This window comes from Myxocyprinus asiaticus, chromosome 1 (genome assembly GCF_019703515.2).
Source record: "Myxocyprinus asiaticus isolate MX2 ecotype Aquarium Trade chromosome 1, UBuf_Myxa_2, whole genome shotgun sequence".
NCBI classification, from domain to species: Eukaryota; Metazoa; Chordata; class Actinopteri; order Cypriniformes; family Catostomidae; genus Myxocyprinus; species Myxocyprinus asiaticus.
The window spans coordinates 39870800-39891481 of NC_059344.1; the positions used below are offsets into that span (position 1 = coordinate 39870800).

The 20682-nt window shown below is 38.6% G+C and overlaps 2 protein-coding genes across 3 annotated transcripts in view; one reads left to right on the top strand and one right to left on the bottom strand.

Annotated features, from left to right (window-relative positions):
• abcf2b (ATP-binding cassette, sub-family F (GCN20), member 2b) overlaps positions 1-20682 on the bottom strand; it is a 306662-nt gene that overhangs the window by 109497 nt on the left and 176483 nt on the right. The gene's annotated exons all lie outside the window — the stretch shown is intronic.
• The window catches only part of scrib (scribble planar cell polarity protein), a 139797-nt gene that overhangs the window by 73482 nt on the left and 45633 nt on the right, over positions 1-20682 (top strand). Inside the window, exons 8-16 of one of the 2 annotated variants that reach the window (XM_051703552.1) lie at positions 235-379; positions 1189-1307; positions 1748-1947; positions 2124-2290; positions 3202-3332; positions 3838-3966; positions 4126-4302; positions 4594-5001; positions 8761-8823. In XM_051703552.1, coding sequence (XP_051559512.1) covers positions 235-379; positions 1189-1307; positions 1748-1947; positions 2124-2290; positions 3202-3332; positions 3838-3966; positions 4126-4302; positions 4594-5001; positions 8761-8823 — 1539 coding nt within the window. The remainder of the gene's footprint in view (positions 1-234; positions 380-1188; positions 1308-1747; positions 1948-2123; positions 2291-3201; positions 3333-3837; positions 3967-4125; positions 4303-4593; positions 5002-8760; positions 8824-20682) is intronic. The other variant, XM_051703556.1, reaches the window with a different exon arrangement.

A 20682-nucleotide genomic window follows, 5' to 3' on the forward strand; every position in this document is an offset into this window, starting at 1 on the left:
TATGTTTGGCTTACCAGTGGAAGATGGGGGGAGTGGTTGGAAAAGCTGTTGGAAAGCTTGCATCATTTGTGCAGTTTTGTTTGGTGCTGCTTGTAGCACATAAATCACACACTTCACTTCTTCTGTGTAGTTTAATGTGTTTGACATGTGCCTGTTCTACTGATTACTAGAGTGGAAACTGGAGTGGCTTAATTCACTCTCGGCTGACTGAAAGTCGACCTCTGTCTTTAACAGGAGCTGGGGAACCTGCGGCAGCTGGTTTGCTTGGACTTGTCAGAGAATCGTCTATCAGAGCTTCCCACCGAGATCAGCGGCCTTATCGCTCTCACTGACCTCCTGCTCTCCGAGAACCTTCTGGAAATCTTGCCGGACAGCATTAGTAAGACATAAAAAGCACAAGCCTGTGAATGACTTTTCAAATGGATAGTCATGATCTGCATACAATAGACACATTGTCTTGGCTTTGGCCTTCTAGCTGATTTATCTCACTGAAAACTACATGCCACCGTAGTCTAAATTAAGTGAGCACCCATATGGCAACACTATTTATTATAGTAACTTATGTTGGCTGCCTTATTTGCTCACAGGGTGTTGTCATTACGCTACACGTGCAGTTAATTTACACAAACTGTGCTTAGAAATATTACAAATTGTACTCTTATGAGTCTTCTGAAAACTTTTTAAAGCTCAACTTTCAAACTTGAATTCAAGCAGGAGACAATAGAATGTTGAATAGAATGAAATTTAGTACAATATGAAACACTTTCAAGAACTTGAAACGTGTCATTGATAATTAAAAAAAAACAAACAAAAAACCATTATGACTGTAGACATTTTTAAAAATTCTGTTTCTGTTGACTCCTCGCCACCGAGAATCAAGTGCCAGAGAGTTTTGTTAATTTTGGAACCACACTGCTGCCTCCTAGTGTCAGCAGATGCATGTCATATTATTGCTGCTCTGTCATTACGGGCTCAAATATCATATTTTAATTCAGCTACAATCACCTATGTGTGCTGCCTGAATAATTATTACTAAAATTAAATGTCTGTCTAGAGTTTCAAGCCACATCCTCAATGTTCATCTTTAAGCAGATTTGATATGACTGCTGCTGTTGCTGAAGTCTTTGAGGATTTCATGGGTGCTTAGAGTTATGTACAAATACTGAATCTGCTTGTCTCTCCTAACAGGTTCACTTAAGAAATTGTCCATTCTGAAAGTGAACCAGAACCGCCTTGTGCATCTCACCGACTCCATTGGCGAGTGCGAGAACCTGACAGAGCTAATGTTGACTGAGAACCTTCTCCAGGTACACAAGCCCACATCATACACTAAAACAATCATTTCTGCTCTTTTGCTGTTATAATCTGATCTCCGTGATGCCTGAGAGTTATTCATCATTTTTGCCTTTTAAACTGCATCTTCATTAATTCTGTGAAGCTGGTTTTAAAGCACATATTATACATTTCTGCATTATTTCCATATTATTGTACTGTATGTGACAGCATTATTTATATTAAATTGGTGCCATTGTGTAAATTATTTCTCAACAGATTAACTATTCATTTACTTCCTCTTTATCCATTTACATTTACTTTTATCTATTGGTTGAGCAGGCACTTTTGTCTAATAAGGAATGCAAATTAGGAAAAACAAAGTCCAGAATATGGTATATTACCAGAATACTATAAATCCAGTGCAGACGTGTGAGTGCAGAACATTGTAAAATCTTCCATGTGCTATTTTCAGTCTCTTCCCCACTCTCTTGGGAAGCTGAAGAAGTTGACCAACTTGAATGTGGACCGAAACCACTTAAGCATCGTGCCCGCAGAGGTTGGAGGATGTCTCGGCCTGAACGTGCTCTCCCTCAGAGATAACAGGTTGGGTAAACTACCCGCTGAGCTTGCCAACGCCATAGAATTACATGTGCTGGATGTGGCAGGCAACAGGTAAGAAATGCGTTCTGGAGGGGAAGCAACTTGTAGGTCTCTATATTACAGGTGTTTCATGCAAGGTCAGAGTGACCTTTAAAATAGAGCTGAAGACTGTTTCATGCATCAAAACTTCCATAGTACCATTTCTTCTTACCTGAATTTGTCTCCCCATCTCTCGTTCTCTGTCCTAGGCTGCAGAACTTGCCATTTACATTGGCCAATCTGAACCTGAAGGCCATGTGGCTGGCGGAGAACCAGTCTCAGCCCATGTTGAAGTTCCAGACAGAGGATGATGAGCGGACTGGGGAAAAAGTTCTCACGTGCTACCTGCTGCCCCAGCAGCCCTCATCTAGCCTCGGTACAACACACTGCTGTCCTCATGAATGGAGTTCTCATGCATTCTCTTTAGTCAGTCACTCTCATTGTGAATCCATTACACACGTCATATTGCAGGGGTTTTTTTATGCACAATAGTGCATATTAGCTATGTTTCTATCCAAGTTGCAAATTAAATGTATGCAAAAAAAAAACATAATATCGCAAACAATTTGCAAAAATAGCCATGTTTCATCTCCATGTGTTCAAAAGTACAAATCACCACTTCCTGAGAAATTGTAGCCACTGTGACTCTTTTATTACTAAAATAATCACGATTTAAAGCATACAAACATAACTCTTAAGAACTTTGTCTCATGTCTGAAAGTGACGCACATTTCTGGGGGCACTTTGTGTGTGCGTTTCTCCATCTTTATGACTTTGCCATGCGGATCTATAACATATTTATTCAAAAGTGTCAATAAACCTGCTCTTCGGCACAGTTTATGTTTTTTATTTGATTCATTTGCTCTACAGACTATTTGCAGGCTTTAGATTTTCTAGACACCGTTATTTCATGATGACCATAGTAACATTTCAGATGTGATAATTAGTCCACTGGTTAGTATGGTTATGAACAAGTTATTTTGATTTAGTTTTAGTTTAAGTTTAGTTTTGATGCACATCTTGTATTCCTAATAAATTCAATAGGAGTTTATTCAGTAAATGTGTTTCCATCATAGTTTATGCACATTTCTTTTAGAAAAAAATGTATCCACCTCAAGCAGTGTACACATTTTGTTTATGTGCATTTTGGAGATTTTATTTGCATCTTAGTGTTTCCAGCCAGCAGTTTTTATGCAATATCCTAAAATGTGCATAAAGATACGTGGATGGAAACCCAGCTATTGATACTAAGAATCATCACATCTTTCTCACGCACACTCTTTCCAGAAAATCTTCTGGACAGGAGCGTTGATGAGACCTGGCCCACGGACACTAATCTGAACAGAGTGTCAGTCATTCAGTTCCGGGATGACTCAAAAAATGAAGAGGAAGATGAGGAGACTGCGGCAGAGAGGAGGGTGAGTGTGGAGATTTGAACAGCATGACTTTGCTTTCACAGCAGCTGTACAACCATGCTGAGATCAAAGCCTCATTAAAGGGTGCAGTTCTTGAAAAGAAAAAAACCTTAAGTAGTTTGTTTTATTATTATTATTTATAAGAATAAATAATAATCATTTTAAATATACATATTTTTACCTTGAAAAATTAGTGGGATGTGTACATGTATTTAAGATGTAAAAATACAGTATATGTTGTTACATTTTACTTGACGTTTGTGCCACCTGACTTTTTTAGAGTCGTTAAATAAAAACTTTTGTTAAAGTAGGTATAATTGTTCTTCAAAACCTTATGAACCCAACATAAATACAAATATTACAATTCTGAGAACTCGGCACATGCGCTTTAAACTATATTATTTTAAGAAATTCATTATCTTAACACTATCTTTTATTATTGTATTATTATCTAATCATTAACCTATATAATTGTGTGCTTAATGCTGTTGCTGTATCTATGAATTAGCAGGGTCTTCAGAGGAGAGCAACACCACATCCCAGTGAGTTAAAGGTGATGAAGAACGTTATTGAAGCCAGAAGAAATGAGGCTTACACAGCTAAACCTGATGGAGATCTGGAGTCCCCAGACTCTGAGGTAAACACACACTTAAGACGCTGCCTTTTTTACTCTTTGAAGTGGACACTGAAGGTAGTCCATTTAGGTGCTTATTTATATTACAAATTACTGTATATATTCAAACTGATATACAAACTGCATATGTATTTATTTTGATGATATGTGATTGTTTCACAGGAGAAGCGATTGAGTGGGCTTTCCAATCAAAGTCATGATTCTCAGGCATCCAGTAGCACCGCCTCTGCCACTTCTCATGATGAAAGGCGGGGTGTAAACAATACAGGGGTGGAGCCTAATGATGGACAGGGTCAAGAGGAGGAGGAGCTTGATGAGATGGAGGTGGAATATACTGAGGTAAGCCATATGGTTGCATCCCATATTGTAGACAAATGCCAAACTAAGTATGCACAAGACATTGTCTCTATTGTGCATGTGCAAGCAGCAGTGTAAATTATGTTTTGGTTTTTGTGCAAGCATTGCAGTTTGCTGAAAAAAGCCCTTGTAAATTAGCACATCTTGCAGATTTTCCATGATGCTGATCTTACAAATGTAAATGATCCTGTTTTTACTTCACATTGAACAAAAAAAGCATTTTAATAGTGCAGTTAAGTCCAATTTCACCTATTTTTCTTGCATTTCTCTCAGCCTACTGTGCACTTTGCCGAAGAGCCTATCATCCGTGGTGGTGATGATGAGGATGACAACGAAGTAGAGGATGAAGATTATGCCGACCGGAGTGATGAGGACTCTCAAACACCCCCTTTCCCTGCCGAGAAACAGCGGCTCATACGTAAAGACACACCACACTACAAAAAGCACTTCAAAATCACCAAGCTGCCCAAGCCTGAGGCTGTCGCCGCCCTGCTGCAAGGCTTCAGGCCTGACGGCCTTTCACCTCCTGCTCACACCCCTGAGGACGAGAGGGATGGTGAGGAGGAGGAGGAAGAAGAGGGTGGAGTATCAGTCAATACTCCTTTCCAGCACAGACTAGAAACAGCTGAGCTAGAAGACAGCAGGCTGAGTCAGGTGAACTCGTCCCTGCAGCCGGTGAAGGTAAGAAGGGCTCAGAGAAACAGATCTAGAAAGGGGTATGGGAGAAAGCCTACTTACCTGAATGAAAGTGCACAGACCTTAGCATATCGCTGGCGAAATCAGTTTAACTAGGTGTTGCACTGACTTCTCGATTAGTTGATTAGTTCTGCCACTAGTTGACAAATTAGGTCTGTGTCAACTTGTCATGAAACTGGTGTATTTAAAGATCGCAAGCTATCAAGGTGTACAAAACTTTGTTGACAGCCTGATTGCAAAATCCATTTTATCTGCATCAGCTTTAAATCCATCAGCTCATTGCAATGAACGTTTGGAACATGCAAAGAAGTATGACAAGCATATCTTAGACTATTTTGCCTCTATTGTCGCTTTCATACATACATCCTTTTCCAGAAATTACCTGCAAATTTCAGTTTAGAGGTCATGTGTGAGCACGACAGTTCGTAAATACTGGAAATTTAGCACTGGCTATTTCCCTGAATGAGAAGTTGTAACATTACCTGAAAAGATACATGCTGACATAAGACAGAGATAATTCACTTCCCCTGGAGTCAAAAAATTATGGAGTGAAATAATTCCATTTAGTAGGAGGATATAAAACATATTTGATATTTTAGAGACGACTATAGAGGAAATCTCGTAGTGTATGATGCTCCACGACTCCAATCTGAAGTCATCTGGTAAATCAGCCAATGCAAATTGATGCACACAGCAATAACACTGAACCATAAAGAAATGGAGAGGGCGAACTAGGACTGCGCGATATGTAGAAAATATTCTACTGATAATCGCATTAAAAAATATCACGATTTACGATTATATCATCAACTCCCCTGCCAAGGGTCGGTACATTTATTTTTGCTTTATTGATTTTGCTTTAAAAATGAAATTTGTTTATTGAAACATGAAAAACATTAACAAAAAAACATTCTAAATTCAAATTGCACTTTAAACTAAATGAAAAAAGTAATTAAAATAACAATGTGATAAAAAAATCTTATTTAACCACCTCCCCAAATCCAAACATTTACCGTCTCCAACTGCCGCATTTGCCATCATGCAAGTATCCCTCAACGACAACAGGTGGAAAATTACTAATAGTCTACAGTTTCAGAACTAAAGACAATTATAAATGTAAAGATAATAATAATCATAATAATAAAGCCAAATAATTTCCCTTGTGTTCCCAAAATAATGCTGCCAAATGTGTGTTTATCGAATTTGTGTTTGTATTGCATTTTGATAATACAGTTAATGCTGCCTAAAGAAAAGAAAATAGAACTCAGTTTAGGTTCAAAGTGAACGTGTCTTGTATTACTTTATGATTTTATTACTTTCGTCTTTGTTTCTTTAATACAAAGATATATATTACTGAACCTGCCGAGTTGCGTTCACAATGCACGTTAACAGTGAGACTGTGGAAATAAGCAAGTTAATCTCACAGCACTTCCTGAAATGATTGGAGATCATTTGCAGCATTCTCATAGACTACATTATTCTTGCAAACAGTTTTCATATGAATGAAACAAAGAAAAAAGAGTGATAACTCTTTGCATGCACTTGTTCCACGAGACAGGCCGACATGCGTGTGTTCCACATGACAGGCTCGTGCTGTATGCCTGTGAACATTCATGCTTGTTTACATCTTTCATGCATCTCCAAGAATGGGGGCATGAGTTTCCAAGTGAATTAGTGATCGGATTGACTTGACAGCCGAAATGATCCTTAGTAGTTAGTAGCCATTTACATAGTCAGTGTGTGCTACCTAGTGTTTTTAGATCAGTATTTTAGAAGTGGTTTAGTGTAATCCAGCCTAAAAGCACTTCTTTTCCTCCGAGCGGATGAAGAAATTTGTCAACTGATAAAATTACTAAAGACATCTCAAAGATTATTAGCATTTTGGTGCTGATGACAAAAACCATTGCGTGTGTGAACAGCAGGTGTGGTACATTTACCAGTAAAAAGTAATTCAACAATTTTACTGCAATTTACCAGGTTGCATGTGTGAAAGGGCCTTATGATAGATGCTTGTGTTGTGTTTTTAAGATCTCTGTCTTTTTGTAATGCAACATAAGAGTTTGCTTACAACTGCATACCTAAAATCAGGTTAAATGAGAGGACAGAACATCAAATCACAAAGCTGCACCCGTTGTTTTGCCCCACCCTTTGGCTGCACATTAGCTCCTCCTCCACAGCCTGACTCCACCCCACTGAGCACTGCTCTTGCCTCTCATTATCATTATTTGCTGTCTCTGCTGCCTGTGGGAATCAGTGCACACTGCCTTCTTTGCCAGCCTTTCCACAACTGTGTGTGTGTTTGTCTAAAGCTGATCAAATAAAATCATTCTTAATAAGCTTCACATCAATGAATTAATCTATAAATTAATCCATGATGCCTACAAAGATGATAATGATTAGTATTTGTAATATTATAATTATTACAGAATGATAAAGATATCCTCTTATTGGTCTTTAAAATGTGTATTTGGAATGGAAACATCCAACCCATAAAGCTCACATGAGCCCTTTAAATGGGGTTTTACTGGTAGAAACCCAGTAAAAATGTAAAAACTTGTGAAAGATCATTGACTATTCACTATTATACAAATTTATATAAATTATATATGTAAAATGAACAGTTTGTGACGACTAGCTCTTTTTATATCTGGTCCAAAATATTCTGACCGTGGTTAATGACAAAAGAATTTAAGTGTTTGTGTGCGTGTGGTCTCCATGACTGGATGGCTGAGAGGCTGAGGAATGCTTGTACAGGGCTTGTGTGTGCATGTTTGTATATTTGACTAAACAGTCAGCTGTGTGACTGTTCCAGTGTAATTGTTGACAGTTACGTGGATAATTGCTTTATAACTGTTTTTTACTAATGCTTTTGTCAGGGTTAATATTGCCAACCTGTAACTCAGGTTGCTTGACCTAGCTTTTAAGTTTTTCCATCTTCACCATGTTAAATACTTTTAAGTCACATGCAAAACATTTTAGCATTTCTTTGTGAAGTGCATGTGTCTGTACAAAAGTGATTTGCTTATGTGTAACATTTGGTGTTCACAATATTTATTACACAATCCGTAAAACTGAAAAAATCCAACATGTCATTAAACATGATGGTATATATAAAACCTTTTTTTACACTTTGATACAGATATGGATGAAATGGCTTTTCAGATATTTGCTGTGACTTGCCTAATACAGTCTGAAAACAGGGCGATACATACTGTTATTTAATGAAAACGTCCAAAACTTAGTTTATCAAATTTTTTAGAGATTAAGAGAAATTACAAAATGTATAAAGTTGTTGATTGTAGTTGCCATTACAATGCCTTCTTATTTCATTGGACATTTTATGGCCAGTTGAAGTGAATCCACTCTCTGGTGACAAACCTTTGAAACAGGACTGTAGTTTTATTTCTCAGTACATTCAGTAATCCTTAATAACCCTATGTAAACTGTGAACTCTTACCACTGCTCATTAAGTGTGTAGCTTAGTGTTATTTGTTATAAGTGGTGTTATGGGAGTGCCCTGTCTTATTGAGGGTGTTTGGTGCCACTCAATTATTACCTTGCCTAGGTGTGTGTTTTGGTGATGAGTGTGTCAATCTTTTCACTGTGGGTTTGTGTGTGTTTTGTTCAGTCAGCTGTGTGAATGTTTGATTTATGTTTTTTTTAATTCCCAGTCATACAGCTTCTGTTTTTTTTTTTTTGGCCTGACTAATCTGCATGCTCTCTCGCTGGTTCCTGTCCTAACAGGGGGTGTCATTTGATCAAGTCAATAATCTGCTGATTGAGCCTGCTCGAATTGAGGAGAAAGAGGTCTGTACCTACTCTTTCCATCCAAACTCCCACTCTCTTCCTCGCTTTCTCCCGATCATTCACTCACTAATTATTCACCCGAAATTCAGGGAATCACTGCCAACCAGAAAATTCCTTCATTAATCCAAACCCAATGGCAAGAGAAACACTGACTAACACTTCTAAATCATTGCTGCAATGGATCTTTATATTTGGAGAGGAACACATGGATCATAGGGCATCTGTTAACTGAAGATGTTTCTTTATTAAAGGAATATTCCAACTTCAATGCAACATAAATTGGATTAAATCTGCAACATGCCATCGATGACTACAAAATAACTTTGACTCATCCCTCAATTTGTTAAAACAAACAAAAACATTACAATAATGCACATACAGTGAAACTCTATGGGGCAAGACATTGTGCCAGCTAAAACATTACAATACAAACTTTCTCAAAAGTATAGCCACAAGATCACACAAAGCAAGTGTGATGGTATTGCTTTCTGCCCTTGTCTATGCAAAGGTAAATTCAATGGGTGTGATACCTTTTAAAGGGGTCATGACATAAGAAATACAGTTTTCCTTGATCTTTTCACATATAAGAGGTCATTGTACTATAAAAACATACTGTAAGTTTCAGAACTCAATACTTCCTCCTCACTGTGAAAAGAGCATTTGTAGAAACCAAGCTGCCAAAACAACTCATTCTCTACTTTCTCCACATTGTGATGTCACACTTATAGATTGTGTAGGTATAGATTTGCATCTGCTGTCCTTCCTGTGTGCGCTAAGCACATGAAGCACTAATGGAAAGACTCTCTTGACCTCTCTGGCTTGGAGGTGAATGCTGTGGCCACGCTCAGTATGGGTGATTGATGGTTCCCCCATCATCGAACCATCAATAGCCAGACACCTTAACCCCTCGCAGGGAGGTTTGCTTGCCCCCCCTAAGCCCAACCTCCCTAACAAGATGGACCGCTTCTCCGCCTCCATTTTTCAGAGCTTGTACAGAGCATCGGCTTTTGCCATTCAAGCTCTGAATTTTGGTTTCCTCCTTTCAGCCTACCAGGCTGAACTCATGGAAGATATGGGTAAACATTTAGAGAAGGGCTCTCCTTCGCACATTTTGTGGAAGGAAATTGTCACAGTCAGTGACCTCATTCTTCATAATGCCCATCAGGCTGTCCAAGCCTCCGGCCGTGCTATGGCTCTATTTGTCATGGGTGAATGGGCACTGTGGTAGAATCTCTCCAGTCTACCCAACAATGAGAAGAGGCGCATTGCGTGAGCCCCAGTGGAAACTGGACAAATTCTTTTTGGTCTGGCTGTCGCCCTCATGCAGCAGTGCTGTGACAACAAAAAGGAGGACGAGGCTTTTAAATTGTGCCTCCCCAGAAAATCTGCACCCCACCAGGCACCCACTTTACGGCCTGCCCAGGCCCCGACTACTGGGCATTTTTACCACAGCACGGCCCAACCTAAAACCTGCAACAAGCAGCTTAGTCAGCAGCCACACCCACAGGTTCCCATCCTCTGTTCAGTTGCGTTGCATCAGTTCAAGTGCTTTCCAATGCAAGTCGTGTCTCCCAGTGCTCGGTTCAGCGAGTGTTCACGCTGGAAAGAGACTCAGTGTCAAGTGCACAAGCAGTGTCACCACACAGTTCGCACAACACCGTTCCCACACTCCCAATAAAGGCTTCGGCCAGTTTGTGTTTGAAAATGAAAATTTGAAAGAATTGAGAAAATCAACTGATGAGATTGAACAATTCTCAGCAGCCCCACATGCCGCCCCCAAGCTATCTTTTAGATGGCACCATTGTATCACAAATGAGCGTGCCACCCGTGATTGCAGCCCAGTGCAATTCACCAGCTCAGGTGGGTACGCTCACGAATCACATACAAGCCTGGCATGCCGTGTTGGCTCCCGAGTGGGTAATTCACACAATTACGCACGGCTACAGGCATCAGTTTGCCACAAAACCCCCACATTTCGGCGGTGTAATTGTTTTGCAGACGAACAAGAGCTCTGCTCATTTTCTGGAAGAGGAAATTTCTTCTCTCTTAGAGAAAGGGGCAATTCAGGTATTTCACCCGGACCAATGTCAACAGGGGTTTTATTCCCGTAATTTTCTAGTTCCAAAGAAGCTAGAACTGCGCCCTATTTTGGATCTCAGAGAGTTAAACAGACATTTGAGAAAATAAAATTTCAAGATGTTAACATACAACACTCTTGTTCAATACATCAGAACGATTGGTTCACATCATTTGATCTGAAAGATGCTTTCTTCCACGTCAGTATTTATTCCCCACACAGAAAATGTCTTCGTTTTGCCCATCATGGCATTTGTTACGAATTCACAGTCCTGCCGTTCGGTCTTGCCCTGAGCCCGCACATATTTTGTCTGTGTGTGGAAAAAGGATTAGTACCGTTACGCCTAGCGGGCTGAAAATCCTGGCATATATAGACGATTGGCTAATCATAGCAATTCATGGGAGAAAGTAGTGCAAGACACAACAAGTGCTCTCGCACCTCGCATCTCTGGGTTTCAGAATAAATCTGAGCAAGAGCAATTTCACTCCATCCCAGAATGTAACTTTTCTGGGACTAGAGCTGAATTCCACTGCGATGCACGCTTGTCTGTCAGAGCAGCACATTCTATCTCTAATGAATTGTCTCTCACAGTTCAAAGAGGGAGCGAGCGTGCACTATTGCATTTGCCTCAGACTACAGGTTTTGCCCTTGGAGCTTTTGAGGATGAGAGCTTTCATGAAATGGATTTTGTCTCTTCATCTCAGGCCCCTGCGCGATCTCTGTCGCAACGTTACAGTGACTCGCGCTTGCACATCAGCATTGCTCTACTGGACGAGCACAGAGTTTTATGCCCACGAGATGCCTCTAGGGGCGGTTCTGTTATGAAAATTCGTATCTACAGACACTTCCCTGACCGGGTGGGGTGCCACCCAGGAGGGCAGAACAGTGAATGGGACATGGCCGACCAAACTATGCTCAGCTCACATAAATTGTCTAGAGCTTCTGACTGTATGGAAGGCTCCAAGATATTTTCTGTCCCGCCTTCAGGGGCATCATGTTCTAGTGCGCTGCGACAATACAACAGCCGTAGCGCACATCAGTCGCCAAGGAGGCATGCTCTCCCCACTTCCTGTCGTTACATGCAACTCACATCCTGGGTGTTTTGAACTCAGGTGCGGATCTCTTGTCGAGGGGGAACCCTCTCTATGGAGAGTGGTGCCTCCACCCTCAAGTGGTGTGCATGATGTGGGAGAGGTTCGGTCGGGCTTCCGTCGATCTCTTCGCCTCGCGTGAAAATGGCCATTGTCCTATGTTCCTCTCGCTAAAGGACAGGGACACTCCCCTCAGTGTAGATGCACTGGCACACCCATGGCCCAGTGTGCTTCTCTGTGCCTTTCACCCACTCAGCTTGATTTTTGATCTAGCCAGAGTGAGGGAGCAGAGCTTGACACTAATTCTCATAGCACCCAGATAGCCCAAAGCACCGTGGCTGGCAGAGATAATTCCTCTCTTTTATGCCCAGCCATGCCTGCTCTCATTGTGCATGGGCCTCTTGTCTCAGGTAAATGGAGACTCCACCCTCACCCAGACAGGGGGGTGCTTTGGGTCTGGCCCTTGAGAGGTCCAACCTGAACATATTGGGGCTTCCCCCCAAGGTGGTCGCCACCATACAAAATGCCATGGCCTCATCCACGAGGTCTTTGTATGACTGTAAGCGGCAGGTGTTTGAGAAATGGTGTAATACACATCTGGTGTCATATCAGTGTTCATATGTATAGGGCAATCGGGGAGTTGTCCATATCTTCCCATAGGTGGATCTTGAACATGAGAGGATGAAATAGAATGATAGGTTACCTATTCTGTAACCCCAATTCTCTGAAACATCAAGTGGAGAGATCCACCAAGCTTGCCCCTCTTGCTTCACGAGAAGCGAATATACTCACCGAGGAAAGTAGCGCGTACAAGTCCTTTAATGCCCTCAGGTAAGGGTGGGGCCTTACAGCGGCATTGTACACAAGCTCCTGTCTGTCAAGCCAGACTTGGTGTAATTGGATGCTTCTGCAGAGGTCAGGTGCGTATACCCTTCCCATAGGTGGACCTCTCCACTCAATATTTCAGAGAACTGGAGTTACAGAATAGGTAACCTGTCATTTCTGACAGAGGGTCAGAATGAGGGTGGAAAGTAGTCATGTTTTACAAATATGTGACTGTTTTTTGTTGCTAAAACTTATAAGTGAACCTCACGGAACATATTAAAAATAATGAAAAAAGGCATGTCATGACCCCTTTAATTATGTCCTTGCCATGATATTATGCGCAAAGTTACCAGAAATGGGCATGACGTATGTTATATGGAGCCAGCTCCAGATGAATTAATGTAAACTATATGAAGTAAAGGTGCTCTAAGTGATTTTTTTTTTGCATTTATTAAACGACCTCTCTATTACCTGTCAGATAACACTGAAATAAGTGCCATGAAATATCACACCTGTCTCTATAACAGCGGTAGGCGTGGTAAAAGGCGTCGCATTGAAAAAGTTGCTCGTGGGCTTGTCCTTGATTGGCCAATCAGAAGACTTTCTGCCTGTCAGTCATTGTGCACGGATAGGGTGACCAGATGACCATGACAAAAAAAACAAAAACATAAACTGTCAATTACAAAATTAAATAAAGAAATCAATTCATTAAATATGCATGATAAAATTATATTTTACTATGGCTAAAATTATTAGTTTAGTTTTCATGACATTTTACAGCGGACGCACAGGATAAGCTATTTCTATAGTTGTGTATACTACTTTTACTGCTGTATCACGTTATTGATCTATGAGGAAATGTATTCAGGTGTGCCGATTAATTATGGAGAAAATATTAAACTTTGAGCATAATGGGATTATTAGAAGAAATGTTTGTATTTGACAAATTACAACAGATTGCAATTCTCTAATATTCTCTTGAATTAAAAAAAGATGACCAATCCATTCAAGTTACAGTATGTAATTTAATTTGTATAGCCTAGTTCTGGAAAATATATCCCAAAATGTGGCGCTACACTTTTCGTAACCAAAAGGAAATATGATCCTTTCTTTCTCTTTAAATATTTAATGCTAGCTTTTGTATATATGGATTGATGCATGTTTTTCTTAAGCATTTGTTTGAGGATGTGAAGTGTTTCTTTTCATTTTCTGGTGTCTTTGACCAATGAATTTAGACACAGAGAACTTCAGAAACAAAAATAGTTAGTGCTCACAGACAGCACAGTTTAACTGGTTTTCACCAGCATGTCAATTAGCAGTGGGCCACTTTTACCTGGGTTATTTTTTAGGACATTTTATAGAAGCTAAAAACACTGTAATCTTTATTGTTGCACACGTTCCTGGAAAAAGTATGAAAAAATACAGATATTCTTGTTTTGGATGGGATTAAAATCAGTGAGAAACTGTGGTAATCATTACATTGCCACACATAAAATGAATCCCGTCCGTATTGTGGTTTATGACATCTTATGGCTCGTCGATACCGGGTTGCAATTTTACTGATAGTATGTCAGAGGATATATATTAGAAAATGGACGTTTTTATTTATTTATTTATTTATTTTATTTTATTTTTTTTTGCTATTTAATTAAAAATTTTTATATATATATATATATATACAATTTTAATAAAAAAAAATTTTTTTTGATTTCTTCTAAAAATCTAAATTTCTAGATTTCTGGAAAAATCTACATTTTTCCAGATATAATTAGGACTACTTGTTGCAAAATAGTTTTTGTCTCGTCATACATATTTCTTGACACAACATTGATAATTGTGAGTGGCAGGGTAACTTAAAGTGATAGTTCACCCAAAATTTAACACATTATTCTCTCATCATTTACGTATGCATGACTTTCTTTTCTCTGCAGAGCACAAATGAAGATTTTTAGAAGAATATCTCAGTTTTATAGGTCCACACAATGCAAGTGAATGGTGATCAGACCTTTGTATTTGATTACCTTGACCTGTGCTATTATCATTTCTCCCTCCCCGGTTTTTGGCTTCAAGCACATGAGTAAACTTTTCTTATGGGCTGACAGACAGCAGCAGAGGTGGGAGGGGGTGATAATTACAGTAAAGGGAAAGTTTAGCACAGCAGGAAAAAAATCCCCACTGAGACTGAGGGAATGAACAATTCTCTCATTATTCGTCGCAAGTTTTTCAATACAGAAAAAGCATGAAGCACAGCAATGATCATTTTTGAAAAATATTAGGCTAAGACTGATTGTCGGGACAAAAGGTATCCCGACTGTCACTACGTCGGGTAGCGGGACACGACACGTTAAATTAGGATGTCTGGTCACCCTTTGCGCAGTCACAATGCAGTACATAAATGCTTGTTTAAGTGCCAGTATGGTGTTCTACTCCCATCACCTCCCCCCATCTGCTTCATCTCTGATTACAACAGTCTCCAAGTGTGCGCATGTCGTTGGAGTACAGGATTTTGGAAAGTGTGGGTGTGGCTAATTCAGCAGCTAAATCTGGTGGAAGTTCCAGAAAGGTGAATTGCTCACAGCACCTTTAAGGAATTATTAACAGGCTTCAGATAGATGCCTTTTTCAAACATCAATAATCAGAAAGTTTTCCCAAAGTTTTTCCCAAGAATCTACATTTTTCCAGATATAAATAGGACTACTTGTTGCAAAATAGTTTTTGTCTCGTCATACATATTTCTTGACACAAGAATATCTCAGTTCTATAGGTCCACACAATGCAAGTGAATGGTGATCAGACCTTTGTAACTCCAAAAATCACACAATGTGACACACTCACACACTCATATAGGTGGTAAGACTCCAGTGGTTAAATCCATTTCCTCAGACGCTATATGGTAGGTGTGGGTGAGAAACAGATCAATATTTAAGTCTTTTTTTACTATAAATCTCCACCCCAACCAGTAGGTTGCTGAAAGTGAAAGTAAATTTTACTTCAACACCAGAATGTGGAAGTGAAAGTGTAGAGTTACAGTAAAAAAGGACTTAAATATTGATCTGTTTCTAACCCACACCTAACATATTGCTTCAGAAGATATGGATTTAACCACTGGAGTCATATGGATTACTTTTATGCTGCCTTTATGTGGTTTTTGGACCTTCTGAGTTCTGGTCATCATTCACTCGTAATGTATAGACTAACAGAGATGAAATATTCTTTAAAACATCTTCATTTGTGTTGTGCTAAAAAGTCAGACACATCTGGGATGGCATGAATTTTTACTTTTGGGTAAACTATTCCTTTAAAGTAGGTCGCATCTGGAGGACAACTTTGCAGGTTCTAAAATTAAAAACTATTTTTTAAGAAAGTACAAAACGACACCAGAGGCTGCTCCAAATTCTGCAGTGCCACGGAGCGCAACTTGCATAGTTTTCTATTGAATTCAACCTAAATTATTATTAAAAGACATAGATCATTTACTCTTGCCATCACTGGATGATATATTGTGAATATGTATCTTTCATATTCAACCTATTCAAGTCTACATACAAAGAAATTGCTTAATGAACGTCGATATTTCTAATGGTTCAGTTTGCACAGTTACTCCAGTTTAATACACTAACCTGCAAACTCTTCAACACCACTTTGTTCTTTCTTGAATAAGTACAAAAACCTTCGTAACTTTTGTGTGTATGATGACTAGATTAACAGATATGGACTGCCACCTGCAGCACATCGATGCATCCCGTGTGATGCCTGTACCTTGTTCCACCCGTGACGCAGCACTTCTCGTCCGGTGTGCGATTGGCTTCAGTGTTAAGGACAGCTATATCACCCCTCTTGTGGTGTGGTCTCCCAAAGCTATTACCCTAGACCAGGGGTCGGAAACCCTTTTTCACTAAGGAGCCAATTTTAAAATTTTTGGTTGATGCATTTTTTCGAAAGAGCCATAGCACAAACGAATAATTTACTATTTTCAAAAACGTTTTTCAATAAAATAAAATCTTTATCTAGCCCATAGACTCAAAAACACAAAAACAAACAAATATACAAAAATTAATAGGTAGAATGTTGCAATATGGAATTGAGTACACATTTGTGTGGGTCTCCATAAAATTACAAAAAATATGACTTCCCTTTTGGGCTGGGCGATATGTAAAAAATATTTTAACGATAATCACCTTTCAAATATCAGGATATCCGATTATATGGTCAACCCCCCCTGCCAAGGGTCAGTGAATATTTTTGCTTTAAAAATGTAATTAATTTATTGAAACACGAAAAACTTAAAAGAAATTTCTAAATTCAAATTGCACTTTAAACTAAACAAAAAAAGCAATTAAAATAACAAAGTGATTAAAAAATTGTATTAAACCACCTCCCCAAATCCAAATATTTACCGTCTCCAACAGCCCCATTTGCTATCACGCAAGCATCCGTCAGTGACACCGTTGAAAAATTACTAATAGCCTACAAATTAAGAACTTAAGACCATTTTAAATGTAAAGATAATTAGAATAATCATCATAATAAATAAGCCTAATAAATTCCCTTGTGTTCCCAAAAAATGCTGCCAAATGTGTGTTCTTATCGAATGTGTTTGTATTGCGTTTTGGTAATACAGTTAATGCTGCCTAAAGAAAAGAAAATTGAATTTTAGGCTCAAAGCGAACGTGTCTTGTTTTACTTTATTATTTAATCACTTTCGTCTTTGTTTTTTTAATACAAAGATACCTGTATATATTACTGAACCTGCAGAGTTGCGTCCACAATGTGTAAAAGCGAACTGCTCCGTGGACATAAAGAAAACTTGAACTCACAGCACCTCACGAGATGATCGGAGATCATTTGCAGCATTCTCATAGACTACATTATTCTTGCGAATTTTCAGTCGAATGAAACAGAGAAAAAGGAGTGATAACCTTTACATGCGCTTTTTCCACGAGACAGGTTCCCATTGCCCGCCTCTGAACAAGTAGCGAATCAGATACGAGCACTGACAGCTTTTCTATCGTCTGTTCTTCAAAATATAATCACGTTTCATCAAACGTGCGTCATTGTGTCTAATTTCTTGTAATATATCACTCCGAGAGTCTTACAGGTCGCCCTCCACAGTGGCTGGTACATCAGCAAAATACTCCGCATGAAAAATCTGCATTTGGCAGGTGTTCATTTCAAACCTTGTTCACCAGGAGTAGGCTGTATGACAAATTCAGGAGAAAGGAAATCAAAACAGTGTCATTGACTTCAAGCTTTGCAGTCGCACCCACACTTTCTGCAGGAAAATTATCTCTAGAAAGTTTTAAACGATCATGTGTTAGTGAATGGTGAGACACCCGGCGATCCACTTGATTTTTAATGAAGAAATACTTGTGGCTCGCGAGCCATAGGTACCCGATCCCTGGGCTAGACTATATTAAACTGAAGGCCAACTGACAGTGAATTGGAAAGCACACTAATAAGGCTTCTAATTTAAATGTCGGCTGATGTTAACAAATTGATGCCTCAAAAAATATCAAGAAAATATCCAGGTATCAAGAAAATAATGTGCTAATCGCGTAGTCAATGTATTAATATTTTATGACATTCCTAATTATTGTTGTCCTGTAGTTCTGACATTTCAGCTTTTATTTTTTTTATTTTATTTTTTTTAAAGCTGCTTGCCCTATAGACCATTGAAAGTATGTTACTATAAATACAATTTTAGTTTGTTTTTACAAACTAAGGGAGGAGTTGAAATTATTTTCTGTGGCAATCGGCAACATGGCAAAAATGATAATTTTTGATCTTTATAATTGCCCTTAAATTTGTTAAGAAAATGGAAACATGCTTTCCTCCAAACTAGGTTCCATTATTGTGAGAACTTGTCACCTTCTGATTTTCTGATTTACTTTTTTTTTACTTTCCATTTTACCTCTCACAAGTCTGGCTTTCTGGCCCAGGAGCAAGGAGGACACATGAGTTAATTGAAAGTTTTTTTTTGTTTTTTTTTTGTTTTTTTTTTTTGCAGCATCCTATTACAGGTGTCTAGGTCCAGAAGACTCAAACACTGACACTGCACTCAAGTAGATGTTTGAAGCAACTATTTACACATGTTAGAACTTACATAACTGCATACAGTTCTATGATAAAAAAAAAAATGGCACAAATATTTATTCAAAATTAATCAGATGTTCTCGTGTGTGATGTTTCATAAGCCCTTGAAATCAGTCAGCCTGGTGCTAGATATGAAAGGGCTACAGTGAGAATTATAGGTCCATTTCCAAAAAATAAAAAAGCGAACCATCCAAAATATTGTTTCAGTAAGGCAGTTATTATCTGTCAAATAGTTATTACATTTTCACAATGCAATATAAAGAGATGTTGTTTTTATGATGTCATGTGAATATCCTGTTTAATATGTTGAAATTTCAACAAAAACAGCGGTAAATTGGTACTGACAGATATTCTGCAGGCATTGTTGTAAAATTAATTCAGGCGTTTGTTGCAATACTGAAATTGCTAATTATTTTGAAGGCATGTGTCACTCATTTTTATTAGTTTGTGGATTTAAATTAATGGATAGAGATTTCCACAAATATACTTTTGCTTAAATTTCAAAAATCAGATCTTACCCACTGCCACTGTAAGACATTGTGGCCTACAGCCATAGCACTAAACACAATAATAATAATTAACAAATAAATAATAGAATGAAAATAATACCTTAAGTTGAATATTTAAACTTGCCAAACACATGGTTGTACATCTACAATATCCAAATCGACAATGGAGTGCAGTTGAAATTCATTTCCTCAGTTCATCGTTCTCTCTTCTTTCACTTCCGTTTTGTATTATTTCCTAATCTACTCTCTCATCATATCCATTTTGCATGGCTTGCTATTTGTAGAATCAATCACATTTAGTCCAACACGACACCTTTGTTTTTATCATCTCATGATCCCATTATCCAAAAAATTGGGAAAATCACAATACATTGAATTGGCTTTACCTCTTCCCTGCTTAAAGCCATAAACCTGTTACATTACAGTGCTCAAAGAACATTGAACTTGAACTAGATGTGGAATGACTTGACTTGATTGAACTTTTTGCTATTAATCGGCAAAACTTGAATCATTACAAGTTTTGAAATGGAGCGTGTGTTCATATACGAACATATATATATATATATCCCATATTAATCAAACAGATCCTTGGTGTCCTGTCCCAACAGTGGTGGCCTCCTCTTCTTCATTTTTTCAGACTTCTGAATTTTAGGATTGGTTGAGGGTCTAAGGGAAACCCCTGCTTGCCTGCCCTCAACTAGTTTAGATTGTTGTGGTTGTGAATGGCTTTCCCTATGGTATTTGCTCATCATTGTGTTAAAGCAGCTTGAATTTTTGACTTTGTGCCTTTAAATCTCTGACTATTTCTTGAATCTACCAAGTTGTTATAGCTAGATGTTCTCAAATTCGCATGTGTAGTGGGTCCAGACACTTCAAACACTTCTCATTTGATCTCATAATGGAATTGTCTACTTACAATTTCACAGAGAAGCCCATTTCTAATGATTGAGTGCCTTTATGAGCACAATTTTATGAAGCTTAATTAGCTTTTCTTAAGCTGTTTTGTAAGGCTATAACATTACAGGTTGTCTGCTTATTAAACTTACTCTGTGCAAGTTCTCACTGCATACTTTAGCCTATAGGTAATACTGCATAATGTCTGTACATAGAAAGACTGAAATTGTACAATGTGTACAAGTACATGCCCTTTTTTCAAAATCCCGTTATCTTGCCATATTTAACTGAATCAGCCAAAATGTGAATAAATGAGTTTGTCTGTCATAAATTCCAAGCTAATATAATAAAATCATCATGAAGCAACCAT